This window comes from Tamandua tetradactyla, chromosome 9 (assembly GCF_023851605.1).
Source record: "Tamandua tetradactyla isolate mTamTet1 chromosome 9, mTamTet1.pri, whole genome shotgun sequence".
NCBI classification, from domain to species: domain Eukaryota; kingdom Metazoa; phylum Chordata; class Mammalia; order Pilosa; family Myrmecophagidae; genus Tamandua; species Tamandua tetradactyla.
In genome coordinates this window covers 103459625-103480151 of record NC_135335.1, presented here as the reverse complement: position 1 = coordinate 103480151, position 20527 = coordinate 103459625, and the positions used below count along the sequence as shown (strand labels likewise).

General features: G+C 37.6%; 1 protein-coding gene across 5 annotated transcripts in view; it reads right to left on the bottom strand.

The window, feature by feature from the left end:
- MAP3K1 (mitogen-activated protein kinase kinase kinase 1) overlaps window positions 1–20527 on the bottom strand; it is an 81025-nt gene that overhangs the window by 22032 nt on the left and 38466 nt on the right. For all 5 annotated transcript variants that reach the window (XM_077117187.1, XM_077117184.1, XM_077117186.1 and 2 more), the window contains exons 2-7: window positions 10737–10887; window positions 8400–8600; window positions 6490–6690; window positions 5970–6086; window positions 5424–5572; window positions 212–333 (exon numbers count right to left, since the gene is read on the bottom strand). In XM_077117187.1, coding sequence (XP_076973302.1) covers window positions 212–333; window positions 5424–5572; window positions 5970–6086; window positions 6490–6690; window positions 8400–8600; window positions 10737–10880 — 934 coding nt within the window. In that variant the 5' untranslated portion in view covers window positions 10881–10887. The remainder of the gene's footprint in view (window positions 1–211; window positions 334–5423; window positions 5573–5969; window positions 6087–6489; window positions 6691–8399; window positions 8601–10736; window positions 10888–20527) is intronic.

Here is a 20527-nt window from a genome sequence, read left to right as displayed (position 1 = left end):
CATGTACATTACTGCACTGTGTTTCTTTGCTTCTCCTATCCTAACAGGTCCTAAACTCAAATTTGTTAAAACGTCACTTAGGGCCTAAATGTAATTTTTTTCTCTTCTCTCACCAACCTCCCCACAAGCCATGTTAAAATCCTAAGTAACATTAAGTTAGCTCATCGAGTAACCGTGTTGAGTCAGCAGAGAGAGGGAAACAGGCACATACAAATTGACATGCAGTGGTGGTGCAGCTTGTTCCGGCAGCCGTCTTCACAGACTGTAAGGCTTTCTTCATCAAGCATGCCCAGCAAGCAGATAGGGCACATCTGCTCCTCTTCATCTTTTATGCTGCAAGGAAGGGGAAGGAAAAGCCTTAAGCCCCCCAAAATATAACACACAAACGAATGCCAAAAGCTTAAAACAATCTCTGCTTGTTTAGAATATGAACAAACGAACTAGAAGTTTCTGATTAAGAAAGTCTTACATAGCTATTTGAGGGATACTTATTTTTCCTTTTGAATAAACCAGTATTAAGGTCTGACTAAGAACAAACATACAACCTTTAACCAGTTTCAAGATTTCAAGTACTGGAAGAGACCTCAGAGCTCAACTAGTCAATGCTCTGGTTTTAGAGGCTCATTTCAGACACTTCTGGTGGGAGTATAAAGAAGTCCGATTTCCTAGAAACAAGCCTAGAAGCATATGCAATATTCTAAATATACACATCTCTGATTAAACAACTAGACATCCAGGAACATATAAGGAACAAAACAAATCTATAAGGATATATGTATGAGAATGTTCACAGTGTAATTATTTAGCATAATGAAAAAACGGAAACGACCAAATGAACATCAAATGGGGCCAATAAAGAAATTGTATTACACTCAGGTACCATGAGGCCTTTAAAAAAGGATCAAATAGATTCATAAATAATTACAAAGAATGATGTTCCCACATACTGTATAGTGGGAAAAAAGCAAATAATTGCCTAACACATACTGAATGATTCCATTTATTGCAAAATATGCAAATATAATTAGCAAATATATTGTATACATCTGTATATTCCTAATACGCAAAGTATTTTTAAAATCAGTAAGAAAAATATTAATATTTCAATAGTAAAATGTGCAAAAAATTAAAAGGCATTGGTATAAAAAATACCAACAGTCAAGAAAAAGGAAAAGAGATTTAATTTTACTAAGCACAAAGTATTAAATCAATGAATTTATACGTTATTTTTCATTTATTTTTTTTGACAATCTGACTGGCAAAAATTAAACAGACTGATAACAACTGGCACTGATAATAGTAGGGGAAAACGGGTTCTCATTTCAAAAAATTTCAAAAACTGAAATTTTTGGAAGGGAATTTGTTAGTATTTCTTAGAATATTAAATGTCCATACTCATGACCTAAAAATCCTATTTTCAAGGATGCTAGCCTATAAAAATATTATAAGCATATAAAAAATTAGATTTTTTCGCACTTAATAGGTAAACAAAAAAATTAAAAAAAAAATTAACAATGTACTAAATGTCCATGAATTGAGGCAACAGCAAAATAAATTGTGGCACATCAAAATGATGAAAAAGCTATGAAAATAAGTATGCCTTTTTGCACAGCATTGGGAAAATGTTCTTGATAAGATTAAGTTAAGGAGGTTGCAGACCAAAACACATGCATGACTTTCTATCTCTTTAAAAACAACAAGATGAGGAAAGTATTGAAGTATTAGGGTGGGCGTGTGTGCCTGTGTACATATGTGTATGTGTGTCTGCATAAGCACAGAATGGCAGAGTAGAGTTTATTTCCTTGCTTTATATGATTTTTAAAAGCTTAATGAAACTGTCAACAGTAATTATTTTGTGTGCATCAGATTGGAAAGGGTGTTCATTTTCTTTTTTTTTGAACTTTTATAGTATGATGACTACTTTATTTCCTTTACATGGACAAGGATCTGAGATGTTAAACAAATTTTTCCAAATCATAAAATCGGTTTGCGGCAGAGCTGTCATTAGACTATACCATTTGAGAAGAATATGTTACTGCTTACCTGTCCCTACAAAAGTCAGATTCTCTACTAAGCTCAGGCTTTCCCCGGGCCCAATACTGCACTTCTACTACTTAGGCTAAAATTCCTGGAAAACACATCTGAGTGACCGAAAGCAAAAATAATCAGCTTTTTTTTTTTTTTTAGCACAAAAAGCTCCAAAATACTGAACGAACAGGTCAGCAAAGTCACAATGCATGGTTCTTGAGATGATGGCACACTTACTAGTTTCTTTGCCTCCTAATTTATCTGCCCCATCTCTTTACATAATTACGGAAATACTTGGAGTGGGAAAAAGCTGCCAAAATACACATGCATTAATGACAAATGTTAAGCGTAGCATTACAAAAATGGTTCATACAATAATATATAATAAAAATATTAATGGCAAAAGTGATTGAAGTCATCTAACTTTTCAAATAATTACACTAAAATTAGACTTGGTAAGAAAAAAATGAAATTACAGAATTTACTAAAATCCACGTACAAATTATTACTTAAATGCTTTTCTTACTAAATTAAAATATTCTGGGTTATTTTTTTTTCTGCCCATGTTTTTTCCAAACATGTATTTTATAAACACTGTTCAGACCATTTATCTTATCCATGCACAATTTCATACTCAAACTCCACTATAATTACACTCTTACTATACATAATTTTTATTGGTTGAATAACTTTCCACTGACTACACAGATCCTAACTAACTAAGCAGCCACTTATTCCTGGACATTTGATTTGTTCCCATATTTTCACATTTTAGGAAACCATTATAGACATCTTTGTGTGCACTTTTTCTACATTTGAGATTCTTTTTTAGCAGCTTATTCAGCAAACGACAAAGGGATCAAATCGGCCTGTTGCCTGTTTTTGTATTGTTTGCATTCGTTTATATATTGACGATGGCTATTTTCAGGCTACAAAGGAAGAGCTGAGAATTGGGGCTGAGACTTGGGGCCTACAAAGCCCAAGGTATTAAAGACGTAAGAAAAAGTCACCTGTAATTCTACCACTCAGTAAAAAAGAAGTCACCTATAATAGAACCACCCAGTGATTACCTTTATGAACCTATATTACTTTCATATATAAAAACTGGGTTCATGTATGATATATAAGTACTATAATCTGGATTTTGTTTCACTTATAAACACTCTTCTGTGTCATTCAATAGTCTTTTAAAACATAATTTTATTGCCTACATGAAACATTCATAACATGGGTATACTTTGACAATTCACTTGCTGTTGGATGTTTAAGCTGTTTCCAATTTTTCACTACAATACTGTGAGAAGGAGCCATATATATCAGTCTTTTGCATATCTCAAATTAAATAAATTTTCTTAAACATGTAGTGGATCAAAGAATATAAAATGTTTAAACAAGTCAAACTGCTTCCTCTCCCCCGGTCCCGAACCCCAGAAAGGCTGTATACTACTTTATATACAGTGGACCTCAGCCTTATAAGAACTTTCTCATTTTAAATCTCCACAAATTCTATAAATAAACCTGGTAATTTTTTTTAAAGAGTAGTTCTTTAGTTTTTAAGGTGACCCTACAGTTTTCAGATGTTTGCTAGCCCCTTGAACTTCTTTTGTAAACAATATTCTCTTCAGGCCCTTTGCCCCATTATGTATTGGGACCCTAGTTCCCTGTTTGCAGAGCTTTTTGTTTTGGTTTGGTTTTGGTATTTTTAATTTTTCCTAATTCACTTTTTACTGTTTCTGACATACCATTTAAAATTTTATGTAATCAGATCTGCTAGATAAATTTCTTTTGCTTTCATTTATTATAGTCTTTAGATATACAAATCTGTGAGCATGTGAAACAAAAGCCTACTTAGCTACACAGCATAATTTTAGGATATCTAGAGTATGGATTACGTGGCTTTCCCCATGGACACACCGATCCAAACGACATAAAGAAAACCCTACACCGTGACCAGCCCATATTTGGAAGGCACCTCTCTTCATCTTAGAGAGAAACTTCCTATTTTATCTTTGGCTACCTGGTTTTAAGCGCTTTTAGAATATTTTTCTCTGGAATAAAAAGCTATGGAAATCTCATCCAAAAGAAGAAAGACTCTAGAACAAGTGTTGGTCAGAGAACTTGAGAAACAAAGCCCAAGTTTTTAATCTATTTAGAAGAGACGAGGGGCAGGACTATGGCCCTGAGCCAGAGAGATCCAGGCTCGGTTCTGGTTCTGGGTCCAGTTCTGTCATTGCTCAAACGAGCCAGTTCTTCTGGCTTCAGCTGTCACGGAGGCAGGTTATGTGTCAAACAACTTATAAAACTCTACCGTCTTAAAATCAATTTATTTAATCATTTACTTTTTTCAAAATGGAAGAACAAGCTCTCAATTGTCTCTTCACTGGGTCCCCGTCATGATATCACTTCTCTATTTTTCATGAATTCTGAAGTTGTTAAAATACTTAAAAGACTGAGGGGATGGAGATGGGACTTGATTGTTTGGATAGGTGCTTCTCAAACCGGGGCTCCCTGAGAACATTTCAGGAGGTGCCTTCCTAAGGGAAGCAGCACTCCTTTCTGTGGTGTCGACTATACTTGAGGGTACTTCAGACGTTATTTTACATTGAAGTCAATGAACCAATACTATGCAACAGAAAAAAATTGAATTTTACCAAGTGAATTTTTATGGTAACTCTTGAAAAAAATTTCACACCTGTCACTTTGGGGTATATCTCAGATCCTGCAGCGCTCTGAGTCCATTCTTATCAGCAAACAAACAGTGGATAACTTTGAGAGGCACTGCAGATTTTCAGTGTTAACTGTGATTAACAGCCACTATCCTTCTTAATTACAATTTACTCTGTTTAGAAGAGAATGCTTAGGTTCTTACGTGTGAAACAGCCTGTAATGAGGAACCCTCGAGTAGCTATGAAAGAAGCAATTGATGACGTACAATTTAAAAATCTGAAATTTGAAAGTGATTTTGGAAAACCACTTTGCCTTGCACATAATTTATGCGAAAACATCAAACTTACCTAATAAGGTTGTTCTAAGAACGGTATGAGACAACAGAGCAGGTTCTTGGCACACAGTAATGATTGACTAGTAGCCACTTATCGCTACTAGGAATTTTATACTACCACTTGATTTTTCTTATGAATTATGACAAAAATGAACATTTATTATATTCTGATATTTAATGTGTTATTTTCCAACACTACGGTTTTCAGGACAGACATGTCCACATTTATACTCAGATGACGTTTCATATTCTTTACCCTTGATTTTAAGGTGAAAGCCAAACTTCGATAATTGAACCATTTTAGAGAAATTTAACAAATAGATATATAAAAATCACCCCTAAAATTAAGAAGTAACACTGAATTAATGCTTTTAGTTCCTTTAAAAGTACTAACCTGTTTTCTGAACTAGATGTAGAAGTACTAGATGATGACAATGTATGAGAATTTGACATGCGTGAAACAAACTTCTGGATGGTGTTACGAGATGGAGCTTTGATCCTTGAGCTACGCCTACTGTGATATTTCTGGAACAAACTCTCAACCTAACATTGGAAAAAGACAGTAACAATGATATTTGTGCCATAATTATACATAAGGAAGGAATTCTAGGGGTTGAATTATTTGTCTGAGATTTTCATAAATTTTTCACAAAGCTGACTTAGGAGCTTCAAAAATAAAGAACGCACATAGCTTATTAAGGATAACACTTTTACAGCAGGTCAGTGCTTACTTTTTTATTTTTTTCAGACTAGAAGAGAGAACTTATTAGTCAACAGATGATAAGAGAACTACCTATAAGCATCAAATAGTTCTTATATTTAACCTTTATACCTTCAAAATGACCACTGTCTATTTAAGCTTGGTGACCATGGAGACTTTGGGAAATACACCATGAAAATTTGTGGGCAATCTTACTCTAAAGCATTTATAAAAAATTACCTCAAAATTCTTTAAAGTTTTCCTCCACAACATTGGGTCTGAAGGTTCTAGTTGAAATACCCGGAGCATAACAAACAGCAGATGAATACAGAATGTTCCACGCCCACAACTGCAGTTCTACAGAGTTAAAAGAAAACCCACAGGTAAATAATCCGTAAGTCTACCAGAATTGCTAAGTTTATCACTTGTTCATATTTCCAAGTTTAATATGCTATGTCTTTTATTAATGTATGTTCTTCATTAGCCTATTTATAAGGCAAGCAAATCAAATCCATAGCTTTCTACTGAATTCATTGTCATTTTCAATGAGAAGAGATTAAATTTATATTCTAAAGTATATTAAGTCACAGTAAAAATTTAAGTCACAGCAAAAACACACATGTTTACTAGCCAATATACATTTTAAACTCACTTTTGTTCGCCAAAGGGAATTAACTCATTTAAATTTAAGACTGTAATAGTGTAGAAATTTGAGTTAGTACCAAACACTAATAAAATACCAAATGGTGAAAATTCCTACCTGAGGCCCAATAAACACGCGGTATTTATTGTCTGGGCTGTCTCCTCCGATCAGAAAGGAGTTGGGTCCTATCTGCTGCAGTAGATACAGCCGGGCTCGCATTACTTTGGTCACGCGGCGGCTGGTTTCCTCGGGACTGTAAGGCGAGAAGCCGTCTGGAGAAGGGGCCCTTCTGGGTGGTGTGATCCTGCCACTCTGAAACTGCACACGAGGATTTCTTTATTAGGGGGACGTTGCCCATCTCAGTAAGAAACTATTACCCCAGAAAAGGGCATAGCAGACAGCCATGTCACAGATTATACTCTGAAGAAACATCTCAGTACAGAAAATATAATGGAACAAAGTTAGGCAAAATGCTTTTGTCTGACATATGCATCTCAGGTAAACTTTCTGAATCTCAGTTATCCCTCTAACTAATGAAAAGTCTTTGGCTGACAGACTCAACCATGTACTTTTTCACCTTCTATAAATATGTGAGTTCTTTGAAATGTTTTATGTAAATCAAAATAAAAAGCTTAAAAAAATACACATAATAGGCAAAAATGATATGTCTAGTTGTGAAACTGAAAACGCCCGGTTTCCCAGCTTCTGCTGAAGGCTTTACTAACTATATTTCTATAGTTGGTAACTTACAAACACTGACAAGGGACTCCTTCCATGGTATACTCCGTAGAGAACTAATGAATGCAGATACATAGCTGTAAAAGGGAGGAATATTTTAATAGACTTTTCAGAAAATTACAAATATTCCTCTTACGCTATCCTACCAAAGCTGCACAAGTAGTTTCCTAAAAGCAGTTGTAATGTGGGATCTGAAAACACATCCACAAACTTTTCCTATCCTGTCACATTAAAATCCAAATGGTATAAGCTAAACTTTGGATCATTTATTCATGTATGATTTTGCATCATCACGCACCGGTCATTTGGAAATAACTGGTTCACTAAGTTATGCAGAACTTCCAAATGCTGACATATTATACAATATTAAAAAAATCACATTTGATATCATCATCATTGATCTTATCAGAAAAGTCTAAATATTGGGAAGCTATCAAGCTCCCAGTAGTGGCTCTGGATTTTCCAAAATTCTAATATTTGATTGAAATGTCAAATTTTATCACTGGTTAAAATATCATCAGTTATTTTTCTCTAAGCAACAGTCTCAATTTATATTCAGGAAAATATCTGCCAAATACCCAAGTATGAATAATCAGTCTGTTGGTCAAGTGTTCTTTCAAATACAAATGTTCCTCTATGAAAAAGTGACCAGGTCAGCTTACAACTATAACAACCACATAAAGGCTTTGCCTCGACATAACCATCATACCTTGGTATGCAGCAGAAGTGGTTTATGCATGCTTCCCATTTTATTGCATAGATTATTTAAAAGGCAGACATGCATCAAAGGATGAGATTTAATAAAATTAATTTCTACTGCTTCATCAAAGGCATTCTTAAATGAAATCGGCATTTTTCCTTAACTGATAGTATATGACAGTAACTAATACAATTTCTACTGTCATAGCCTTGATCTGGGTGAAGGCACCAGCACTTTTTCCTATTTTTTTTTGGCATGGGCAGGCACTGGGAATCGAACCTGGGTCTCCGGCATGGCAGGTGAGAACTCTACCACTGAGCCACCATGGCCCGTCCGGCACCAGCACTTTTATCCACAACTGTTTCTGTACCATTGTGTGCATATATCATTGCACTGAAAAAGGCAGAGCACCTTGGTTTTATTACAAACAGGGTTTTGACTTAATGAACCTCACTGCCCTTGCCCAGGGATCTACAGACTTTACTTTGAGAAGTGCTGTTCTAACAGACGGGCCAGTCTCTTCTGCATTATTTTTAATGCAGTGTAAAATGTGTAGAAACCTAACATATTTGTTAGAACATTAACTTACAGGCACCGGAGAAACTCTTTTCCTCCTCACTCCAGGAGATTCTGATTTCACTGTGCGACCTGATGGGGAGCTGCCAGGAGAAGGGCTGCGTCGGCCTTTGGGAGCAGGTGAAGCGGTGCTCGCCTCGCCGCCTGCTTGAGGCTCAGTTGTCAAGTTATTCATTTCAGTTCCATCTCCCTTAACAGGGATTGGTCTGACCACCTGAATCAAAAGTATTAAAATATTCTGATTGCTTAGAAATTTAAGTAATAGAATAAGAAATGAACTCAATGAGTTTTTATTACAAAATATTACACAAATACACCAGATAATATCTCAACTTTTATTTGGCACAACTTTAAGCCACTAATTTAAAAGATTATTTTTAACTACACGATTCCGGTCATTTGGGCTTCATCACCAGTTAAAATGTTATTGTACATAATTTTAGTATCGGTGTTATCTTTTATTATATACCTTACCTCATCTTACCTTTCAAAATTAACAAAAAACAGTGAACAGATGTGGAAAATACTACTTCTACAGTTAATTTGACTAGATAAAGTATATATACGACTAAATACAGTAGATGATTTCTTTTTCATTTATATTTTTAAAATGAAGGACCCTGAAAACCATACTGGGGATGATTTTAACTGTTCAAATAGTCTGACAGACTATTTTGCTTTATATTTTTCTCAGTATAATATTACAATACATGGTTTAGATACGTATCTCAGAAATACCAAAAATATGTGAGAAGATTAAAGACCAATGTCTCTTCACATCTATCCTCCACACAGATTTGGTCTTAGATAACTGGATGTTCTTAGTTCATATGTAAAAAAAGAGTAGTGTTTGGCTTCTTTAAGAAAAAACATCAAGTTGATTTCAGCTCTATGGCACTCTCAAATGATTCAGACTCTATCTCAACAGCTCAAGGAGCCCAGAAGATGCACATTCAAACTTCAGATGGCTTTAGTTGTTCAAAGTTCTTCCTTATAGTGCCTAACTGTCAATTTCTATAAGCTGTTTTGATAGAATTTTCTCTTCTCTAAGACAACCCCTTAATTTCTTCACCTTCATCCTCCGACTTAACTAAAATAATGATGAATTCTCATCCTACTACCACACATGAAGAATAAATGGGAGAACCGGAGAAGCTTGGTGGAAAGGAGAGGATTCATGGATTCTACGGTAGCTACCTAGCTGGTACGCAGAGGAACAATTAGATTTACTCAGTATAGCTCCAGGGGTTACATCTACAACCAATGGGGACAGCATGCAGACAGACTGGAGCTCAACGATAAGGGAAGTCAAAAGCCTCAGGGGTTATCAAGGTATTTAAGTAAGAGGCTGACAGTCAGTGCTGTCTAAAAGAACTTTTTGGGGTGATAGAAATGCTCTATGTCTGTGCTGTCCAAAAGACAGCAATAAGCCACAGTGGCTACTGAGCATTTGAAGGAGGACTCATGTGACTAAGGAACTAAAATTTTATTTTTACTGATTTTTAATTAATTTAAATTTAAACTTAAAACAGGCACATGGGATGAGTAGCTACACTGGATAGTATATCATTTGGCACCAGTGTCGTGCAGGAGTTTCAAATCTCAAACAAGCGGTTGTTCAGCAACTTTCACAATTACTCCTCCTGCCATCACCTCTTCCCTAAAACCTAATGAGGCTCATGTTGCCATCTCTGTTTTTATAAAAAAGGGGGAGGGAGGGGCAAATTAAAAAAACAACAAAACTTGACGGCACAGATTGATACTGGGCCACTGTAAAAAATGGGACTTATTTTTTCCTTTGAAAGCATGAAGATGCACATTTCATGATGTTCTTAGCTTTAAAAGAGAAGAACCATGGCAGAGGACAGAGTACGCCTGCCTTTCCCAGTCCAGGTATTTAAGTTTTCTTTTCTCAAACCCTGGGCGTCTTTTTAATTTATCTTAACCCCTTGAGCCTATTTAATTTCAACTGCTTCCCTGGAAGATTTCTGGAGTTAAGAGACAAAACACCAAAAATACATGGAAAATTTGCCTTTTTAAAGATAGAAAGAAGCACAATACAAGATGCTGGCATTAGAGGGCAGCGTTGCCTTAAGTGTTAGTCCTCCTACAAAATCCTGTTCAGTTCCTTGATCACTTCGGTTAGGGTTGTCTAATGCACATAGTTTTAGCTATCAAGTTTTAATATCAACAAATAAAAAACTGCTGCATTTAAAATTAAGAAAAAAAGAGCTTACAAGAGGATCTACTTATGTTTAATTCTCCATTCCTACTGGATCTTAATTCTAGAAATCTTCCAGGGAAGCAGGTGAAATTAAATAGACTCAAGAGGGGCCCTGCAGCCACTCACCACTGGGCCTCTTCGGTTCCTTCTCTCCAGCCATTCATGCTTCCAGGCTGGCATACAGGTTGCCTTCAGTTTCTCCCTGATCATTCGTTCTTCTGGGCGATCGTCCATTTTGTGCAAACCTTTGAGAGTTTCTTTATTCTCCATCTCTCGACTAAAATGGAAGGAGAAACAAAGAGAATGAGAAATTTATATAGGAAAAATAATTTCCAGGAACAAATAGAACTATTGGATACTTCCATGGGACATTTAACAAAAGAAATAATTGTTAAAAACAACAAATGATTTAAACAAAGTATGAAAATATTGTGAATTATATACTACTCGACTGTTGCATTCCACCATCCTAACATACTCAAATATATGAGACAAACATCCAGATGGTTGTCCCAGTATTTCCAAGAATTTATTAAAGTCAATAGAGATAGAATCTGGACTATATGTTCATTTTCTGAAATGCACTAAATAAATATTTGATAAGCTATGTGAAACCTAACTACATCTTCCATGATCTACAATACTTTTCTGAGGCCCAAATGAGTGAACACTATTCTCATATACTCATCTGACTATGGTTATATATACATATAATACATATAAACATGGCACAACATGCATAAAAATGGATTTTAAAAACTAGTTCATAAGGAAGTAGAGCAACTGCATTTTAAGAGAAGTAACAATTTTTAAAATACTAAGTTAACTTCAGAAACTATTTTGGAAAGTCTATAGCTACAGAAGAGTGATTTTTCTACACTGACAGGAAAAGGAAATACTCAAGGAAATAGCAGAGATGATAACCTTGAGCCTACTAAAATGTCAAATGCAAATTTTCCAGCTCATCAGAACTACGAAGCAGTATCTTTAGAGAACCAGCAAAAACTCTACTTAAAAATAAATACAAGGGGGCAGGCAATGGTGGCGCAGTGGCAGAGTTCTCGTCTGCCATGCCAGAGACCCAGGTTTGATTCCTGGTGCCGGTCCATGCCAAAATAATAATAATAATATAAATAAATAAATAAATAAATAAATATAAGGGTACACTGGTGGTTCAGTGTACCTTCCATGAAGAAGCTCGCCTTCCATGCGGGATACCTGGGTTCAATTCTCAGACCACGTACCTGCCCCCAAATACACACACACACACACACACACACACACACACACATATATACACCAAAAAGGAAATGGTTCACTAGTTTCACAGCAGCATCAATACTGCAAAGGGAATGGAAATCGTGACATATCTGTGTCTGAGACTGGTCTAGATATTTTTAGGAATGCAAAAAGCACATAATATTTTATATGACTGGAAACAGGCAAATGGGCATTAAGACCATACAGCAAAGCATAGCTACCACACAGGTACACAAAATTGCCACCTGCAGAAGGAAGCTAGCATCACTGTCAACAAAGGTAAAAGCAATATGAGAAGAAAATAAAAGTAAAAGAAAAAAAAAAGATTAATTTACTTAGAAGTGTTTGTCCTGAATGCTCTGATTATATTCTAAAATATAAATGTTAGGGTGTGTGCATGTGCAGGGGGAGGAGGGGTGTCAGGAGGGAAAGAGAGGGGAGGGAGGGAGGAATGGAAGAGAGGGTGGCGAAGGGGAAAGTGTAAAAAGAAAAGGAGAAACACAGGGGGGAGGAAGGAAGAATTGGGCTAGGGAGAGGGATGGGAAAAGAGAGAGGGTGTGTGGAGAATCTGGAGAAGACAGAAGGAGAGTGAGTAGAGAGATAAATGTTTTCTCAAAAACTCATTCTGCTCACTCAAAACTTACTCCTGAAAGCTCAGATTTACAGGCAACAGAATTTATAGGCTGACTGAATATCAAAAATTCACTTACAAGTCTCTTTGAAAAGCCAGTACTTTTCCCTTCAGAAACAACATTGCAAAGTATGGTTAGGTTGCCAATCTAGTTCTCAAAAAGTAAGCCACACTGAGGAACTCGAGTTGTGAGACCAGAAGCTCCTGTGGTTCCTAACAATGGGGCTTCTTCCCTCTGTCCTTAGATGTCTCTCATCTAAGGCGACTCTCAGCCTTGGGCACTGCCTGGACACCTGTTTCCCAAAAGCGCTTGTCCAGAAGACTAAAATGACTGACCTGCAGGGGTTTTCCAAGAAAACTGAGCATATCCTACAGGGTTGCTGATAAGCAACACCTGGTGACAAAACTAGTTTCCGTCTAACAGAGATAGCTTATCAGAATGGACACGCATACCATATCACTCAAGGTACATCTGCTCCCCACTTAGAAAGACTCCTCCTATGTAAAGTGGAAACTTAACGTCTTCCAATCAGAAAATTTCCTTACTTGCTTCTGCCCTCGCCCTAGATGAGCTTCCCCTTTCCAGTGTCTTGGGGGAACTCCCTTCTACTACCCAAATGGGATGCTGTCCATTCTCCAACCGCTTCACAAAGCTGTGAAATCCTGAGTTGCATGAAAAGCCTTTCTTTTATCAGGTATCTCTCCCAAATTTGTTTTTTTTTTTCTGTTCTGCATTTTCAGTGTTTGTCTCATTCCCTGGCACCCCCCCCCCAAACATGCAGAGGACTCCCCCTTGTCTAAACAAATATTACTGGACAGGGTGGTTTAAAGTCTGCACAATTTGCCTCTTTCCTTGCCCTTGTCTGAAAGTACTATAATCTTTTAAACCACTTTCTTATAAATAATACAGGCATAAACATATGAGTACCTGAACTTTTGCATACATCCAAGATTATCTCCTGAATAAATGACCAGAAGCGGAACTGCTTGGTCAAAAGATAAGAAAACTTCCATTCATAACTCCCCAAAGGTCAGGTTGCCAATGTATCTGGTCTGAACAAGAAACAGACTTTGAAACTTTACTCCTATACAGCCTAAGTGCCCCAGAGCAATTAGGATCACTTCCTCCATTAAAATCCTCCAGACTAAAATCCAAAACGTCTAGCATGGTCCAGGAGCCTAGGCATCAGCTGGTCTTGCGTCAACTCAGGTTGCCACAACTCCTCACCCCATCCTTCAGCTTCCTTCACTACCTCAAAAACACCAAGCGTGTCTTCCTCCGCTTACTTTTTACCTAGTCAATTTCTACCCCTTCTTCTGGTGTTAGCTTAAATCTCTACTTCTCAGACCTTCCCAAACTCTATTAAGAACTTCCAGTTTAGTTCTTTGGGCACTTAGTTCTTTCATGGCACTTTTTACATTTTCTTTAAAATGTTCATTATATTTTGCAAACTCACTTTTATACTTTGTGTAACTATTTAAGACCTATCACCCTCCTCTCATAAACTGTAAAGCTCTATCAGCATAGGGACCGTATATTTTATGCACTATATACCCAACATTCTACAATGTCTGGGTCATAATGGGTAAGTAATAAATAAAGTACATGGCTGAATGATCAATCATTGACATTTCTAGCAATCCTAAGGGTCTTTCTCTTTCTAACATTTAACGACTATTAAGGGTACATGGGTATTCAGTGGTAGAATGCTCACCTGCCATGCAGGAGAGCTGTGTTCGGTTCCTGGACCATGCCAAAAAAACACTATTCATATGAATCTTTTTATAATCTTGTATTTAATTAAGATTACACCTGCATTTTAGATGCTATTTAGAACAATTTTTAGTTTCTTAATCTGCAAATATAAACCAAAGTGTTCTTACTCGTGTCTCCATCAGTAATAAATTGATATATCAATAATTCTAAAATGTGCACCTCCCCCCACTTCGATAGCTCTGAATACCTCTTACAATCAAATGCTGTCACTTAATTGACAGGTTTTTTCCCTTTCTTTCTTAGTGGTATATAAAATAACGGCACAACTTACAACTATGGATCTTAGAAATATAAAGTAAATACTATTATGATTTGACAGGAAGAAATCATATCTACTTGATTTGTCTCTGAAATGGAAACCAAACAGGGAAGAAACAAACAACATTTTCCTACATTTTTTTTTATTGTTTTGTTATAATACTAATATAGTCTTCAGAGACCAGACACACCTAGGGTTTTTATTTTTACCAAATGTGGGTGGGGTGGGGGTGGGGGCAATGGTTTGTCATTTTATCCAATTAATATCACAGCTATCACAAAAAATGTTTTTTTATTAATTAAAAAAATTAACAAACAAAACATTAAGATATCATTCCATTCTACATATACAATCAGTAATTCTTAATATCATCACATAGTTGCATATTCATCATTTCTTAGAACATTTGCATCGATTTAGAAAAAGAAATAAAAAGACAGCAGAAAAAGAAATAAAACAACAGAGAAAAAAGATTATACATATACCATACCCCTTACCCCTCGCTTTCATCTACCACCAGCATTTCAAATCAAATTTATTTTAACATTTGTTCCCCCTATTATTTATTTTTATTCCATATGTTCTACTCTTCTGTTGATATAGTAGCTAAAAGGAGCATCAGACACAAGGTTTTCACATTCACAGAGTCTCATTGTGAAAGCTATATCATTGTTCAATCATCATCAAGAAACATGGCTACTGGAACACAGCTCTACATTTTCAGGCAGTTCCCTCCAGCCTCTCCGCTACATCTTGAACAACAAGGTGATATCTACTTAATGCATAAGAATAACCTCCAGGATAACCTCTCAACTCTGTTTGGAATCTCTCAGTCATTGACACTTAGTCTCATTTCACTCTTCTCCCTTTGGTCGAGAAGGTTCTCTCAATCCCTTGATGTTAATTCTCAGCTCATTCTAGGGTTTTTCTCAGTCCCTTGATGCTGAGTCTCAGCTCATTCCAGGATCTCTGTCCCACGTTGCCAGGAAGGTCCACATCCCTGGGAGTCATCTCCCATGCAGAGAGGGGGAGGGTGGTGAGACTGCTCGTCATGTTGGCTGGAGAGAGAGGCCACATCTGAGCAACAAAAGAGGCTCTCTTGGGGATGACACTTAGGCCTAAGTTTTAAGTAGACTTGACCTATCCTTTGTGGGGTTAAGTTTCCTATGAACAAACCCCAAGACTGGGGGCTCAGCCTATAGCTTTGGTTGTCCACACTACTTGTGAGAATATCAAGAATTCAACTTGGGGAAGTTGAATTTCTCCCCACTCTCACCATTCCCCAAAGGGGGCTTGCAAATACTTTTCCAGTCACTGATAAAATCACTCTGGGATTCATCGGGGCATCACTCTGGACAAACCAACAAAATCTTATGTCCTACCTGAGATTCTAAGTACTTATGACATTCAATCAAACTATCTACATGAGCTATATTAGGAAATGCTCTAGTCAAAATCTAAATTTTGTAACAAATAAACATTTTTTGCTTTAGTCTCACACATAAGATGACATTTTAAAGTATTAATTATCATTTATTTCCAGCACCCTGCAATAATGACATTTCTTTGTTCTTTCTCATGCAAAAACATTTTTAAAATTTGTACACTGTACATTTCACTATTATTATACACTCTAGGCATTCCTAGATTATACCATCTCGATCTTTACCATCTATCTTTCTTTCTGATTTCATTTATGTCCCCAGCCCTCCTCCCTCTATCATTCTCACATGCAGCTTCATTAGTGTTTTAACATAATTACATTACAGTTAGGTAGTATTGTGCTGTCCATTTCTGAGTTTTTATATTCAGTCCTGTTGCACAATCTGTATCCCTTCAGCTCCAATTACCCAATATCTCACCCTATTTCTATCTCCTGATGGTCTCTGTTACCAAGGAAATATTCCAAGTTTATTTACTAATGTCAGTTCATATCAGTGAGACCATACAGTATTTGTCCTTTTGTTTCTGGCTAATCACACTCAGCATAATGTCCTTAAGGTCCGTTCATGTTGTTACATACTTCATAACTTTATTCTGTCTTACAGCTGCATAATATTCCATCTTATGTAAATGTCAGTTTGTTTAGTCAACTGTCTGTTGATGGACATTTTGGCTGTTTCCATCTCTTGGTAATTGCTAATAATGCTGCTATAAACATTGGTGTGTAAATGTCCATTTGTGTCCTTGGCCTCATGTCCTTTGAGTAGAGACAGCATATAGATGGGTCCTGTTTTTCAATCCATTCTACCACACTATGTCTTTTGATTGGAGAGTTTAATCCATTAACATTCAGTGTTATTACTGCATGGGTAGTACTTTCTTCTACTATTTTGCCTTCTGGATTTTATAGGTCATATCTAATTTTCCTTCTTTTTACCTTTACTCATAGTCTTTCTTTCTACACTCTTCTCCACACCTCTCTCTTCTGTCTTCATATCTGTCTCTAGTGTTCCCTTTGGTATTTCTTGCAGAGCTGGTCTCTTGGTCACAAATTCAGTGATTTTTTGTCTGAAAATGCTTTAATTTCTCCCTCATTTTTGAAGGACAATTTTGCTGGATACAGAATTCTTGGTTGGCAGTTTTTCTCTTTTAATAATTTAAATATATTATCCCACTGTCTTCTCGCCTCCATGGTTTCTGCTGAGAGATCTGCGCATAGTCTTATTGGGCTTCCCTTGTATGTGATGGATTGCTTTTCTCTTGCTGCTTTCAAGATCCTCTCTTCCTCTTTGACCTCTGACATTCTGATTATTAAATGTCTTGGAGTACGTCTAGTTGGATCTCTTTTCTTTGGGGTATGCTGCACTTCTTGGATCTGTAATTTTAAGTCTTTCATAAGAGTTGGGAAATTTTCAGTGATAATTTCCTCCATTAGTTTTGCTCCTCCTTTTCCCTTCTCTTCTCCTTCTGGGACACCCACAACACGTATATTCGTGTGCTTCATATTGTCTTTCAATTTCCTGAGTCCCTGCTCATATTTTTCCATTTTTTTCCCTATAGTTTCTGTTTCTTGTTGGATTTCAGATGTTCCGTCCTCCAGTTTTGAAATCCTATGTTCTGTCTCTCAAAATCTACCATTGTAGGTTTCCATTGTTTTTTTCATCTCTTCTACTGTGTCTTTCGTTCCCATAAGTTCTATGATTTGTTTTTTTAGACTTTCAGTTTCTTCTTTTTGTTCTTTCCTTGTCTTCTTTATATCCTCCCTTAATTCATTGATTTGGTTTTTGATGAGGTTTTCCATGTCTGTTCGTACATTCTGAAGTAATTGTTTCAGCCCCTGTATGTCATTTGAATTGTTGGTTTGTTCCTTTGACTGGGCCATATCTTCAATCTTCCTAGTGTGATTTGTTATTTTTTTGCTGGCATCTAGGCATTTAATTACCTTAATTAGTTTATTCTGGAGACTGCTTTCACTTCTTTTATCTAGGGTTTTCTTGCTGGATGAATTTGTTGTCTATCTGTTCTTTGACATTCCATTCAGCTTTATCTGGACCTTTAGCTTAAGTTTCGTTTAACAGAGGAGAATTTTTCAGTTCTTGTTTTCTTGTTTCTTGCCCTGCTTGTGTGGTGCCTTTCCCTCACACACAGTTAGGAGGGTCTACTTAGATATTATAGACCCCAGCCAGATTTTCCCAGACCAAACTGGCCTCCTATCAGGAGGAAAGAGTCACCTGCATCAGTTTTCCCTGAGGGTGAGACCCAGCAGGTTGAAAGACTTTCCTGTGAAGTCTCTGGACTCTGTTTTCCTTATCCTGCCCTGTGTGTGGCACTTGTCTGACTGCAAGTCCCACCAGCATAAGATGATGTGGTACCTTTAACTTTGGCAGACTCTCCCTGCTGGGGGCATGGTGGAGACAGAGCAGAGGTTGTAGGCTGGTTTTAATGGCTTCAAATTAACAAGCCCTGGTGTCTGAATTCCTTGATGGAGGGATTCCACCTGGGTGGGGCTTCACCCCTCCCCTGGGGAAGGCACAAGCTCCAGACAAGCCCCCAAAAGAACTCACTTCTGCCTATGCCTGGGGCAGCTGCAGCCTGAAAAGTCCTGCCACTGTATCCAGAGGGAGTCAAGCCTTTGTAGATACACAGCCACAAAAACCTGTTTCCTTCTTTTTTTTTTTTCCCCCTTGGCGCCAGGGCATAAATGAGCAACCTCCACTTTGATCAGGTTCACCTAAGCTGGGGGCCTATTTTTAGTAGTCAAAATTTGTTAATTAGTTCTACGTATGGCGTTTGGTTGTGTCCAGTCCCTGCTGCTGGTAAAGTCCTTTCCTTTCCCCTATGGGAAGTGGCCTGTGGGGGAGGGGTGCTGGCCGCCGCAGCTTTGGGAACTCAACGGTTTAGGGGGGTGCTCGCAGCGGGTCCAGCTGGTCCAGACTGGGGTACGCTGTTTGTCTGGTCACTGACGTGGCCCCAGGAGCTGTTCTGTAATGTTTCTGGTTATTTAGTAGTTGTTCTGGAGGACGAACTAAAATGCGCACGTTGTTAAACCGCCATCTTGACCCGGAAGCCCTATGTTTTGTTTTTGTTTTCACCAAATCGAATTGACATAAGCCACCTTTATCCATGCTAGTCAAACATGAACATTTTCAGGAGGTATTTGTGTCAAATCTGCTATCTAGAAACACATCTATTATTTTAACTTAAATAATGGCTATTTTTTTAATTTCTGAGTTTTGGGAAATAAAAAAAAATTTTAAACAGTCTAACAGATGAGGCTTTATCTTCCTTTCCCATTTATTTAGAAAATGCAGTTCCTTGCTTTTTTGGTTTGTAAACATTTCTTCAGAATGAATATGACTGAACTAGCATTTCAAGGACCCTTCCTTCCCTGAGGTTAGGTTTCTAATCCTAATCTTTCTAGGCCTCCAGAATTTACCTACTGAAAAATGAGATGCCTCAACAGCCCCTGCTCAGTGAAGCCGATTTCCTCCCTTTGTGGACCTGCTGTGATGCCAGACACTGGGGACGGTGCTGCCCCTCTGGGGACGCTCCATCCCTTTGGCTTCTACAAAACCCACTTTCTCCTAGTTCTGCTTCTAATTCCCTACCCTCATCAGTACAGCAAACTCAACTTCCTTTCTGGAGCCTTTTAAATATTGATCACTGTCTTCTTCTCAGGGCACTAGAACATCCCATCCTGAGCACACCAGGGCATTTCACATCTCTCTGCCTTTGTGGATGATTTCTTTTTGCTGCGAGGAATACCCTGTGCCTTCTCAGATGCCTTTGTAAAGACCTTCAGCAGCTAGTCACTCTCTCCTGGTATGATACATATGAATTATAATAAAGCATAAAATAGTATATTTGTTTAAGTATCTTTTTCCCTCACCATATCAAGAGCTCTTCTTGGGCAGGTTAGTAAAAATCCTATTCATTTTTCTATCATCAGTGCCAAGCAAACATCCTGCACAGGCCACAAAAGGTGCCCAACATGCAGCCCTCTTCTGGGAAGCCAGGAGGCCTCTCCTGCTACAGCCCACTCCCTTCAGAGGGTGGTGTCTGAAGCTTAGGGTGCCATGCTTTATACATCTGGACCCATCTATCAGCTCAGAGTTGGCTGGCCCAGGAATGTGGGCTAGGACCCTCCATATGGGATGGTACCATACATCTTGATCAAATTTCTCTTTCGGAATCTGAATGCAAGATACATAGATAGGGTCACTGCAGGAAGAATGGGTCTGAAGCACAGAAACAGAGAAAGGCAGTAGGCAGAAGCAATGAGAGGAGAGAGACAAAGGGAGAAATGCGTCAGAAGGAAGATGGAGTTACATAGATGCGTGGGAGGTGGGGAGGCAATAAATGTAAACACAGTTGTACTTGGGTCCCCCGATATGCTTTTAGATGACAGAGCACCTGGGTGGGGAATAGCCAAGTTCTCCAGAGACTGCTTATTTGTACTGTAAAGGAGGAAAAGCTTCTTCACAGATTCTTTATGTTCAACTGAATTAAATCCTAACATGTCTCTGTTCTCTGCAACCCCAAAGAGC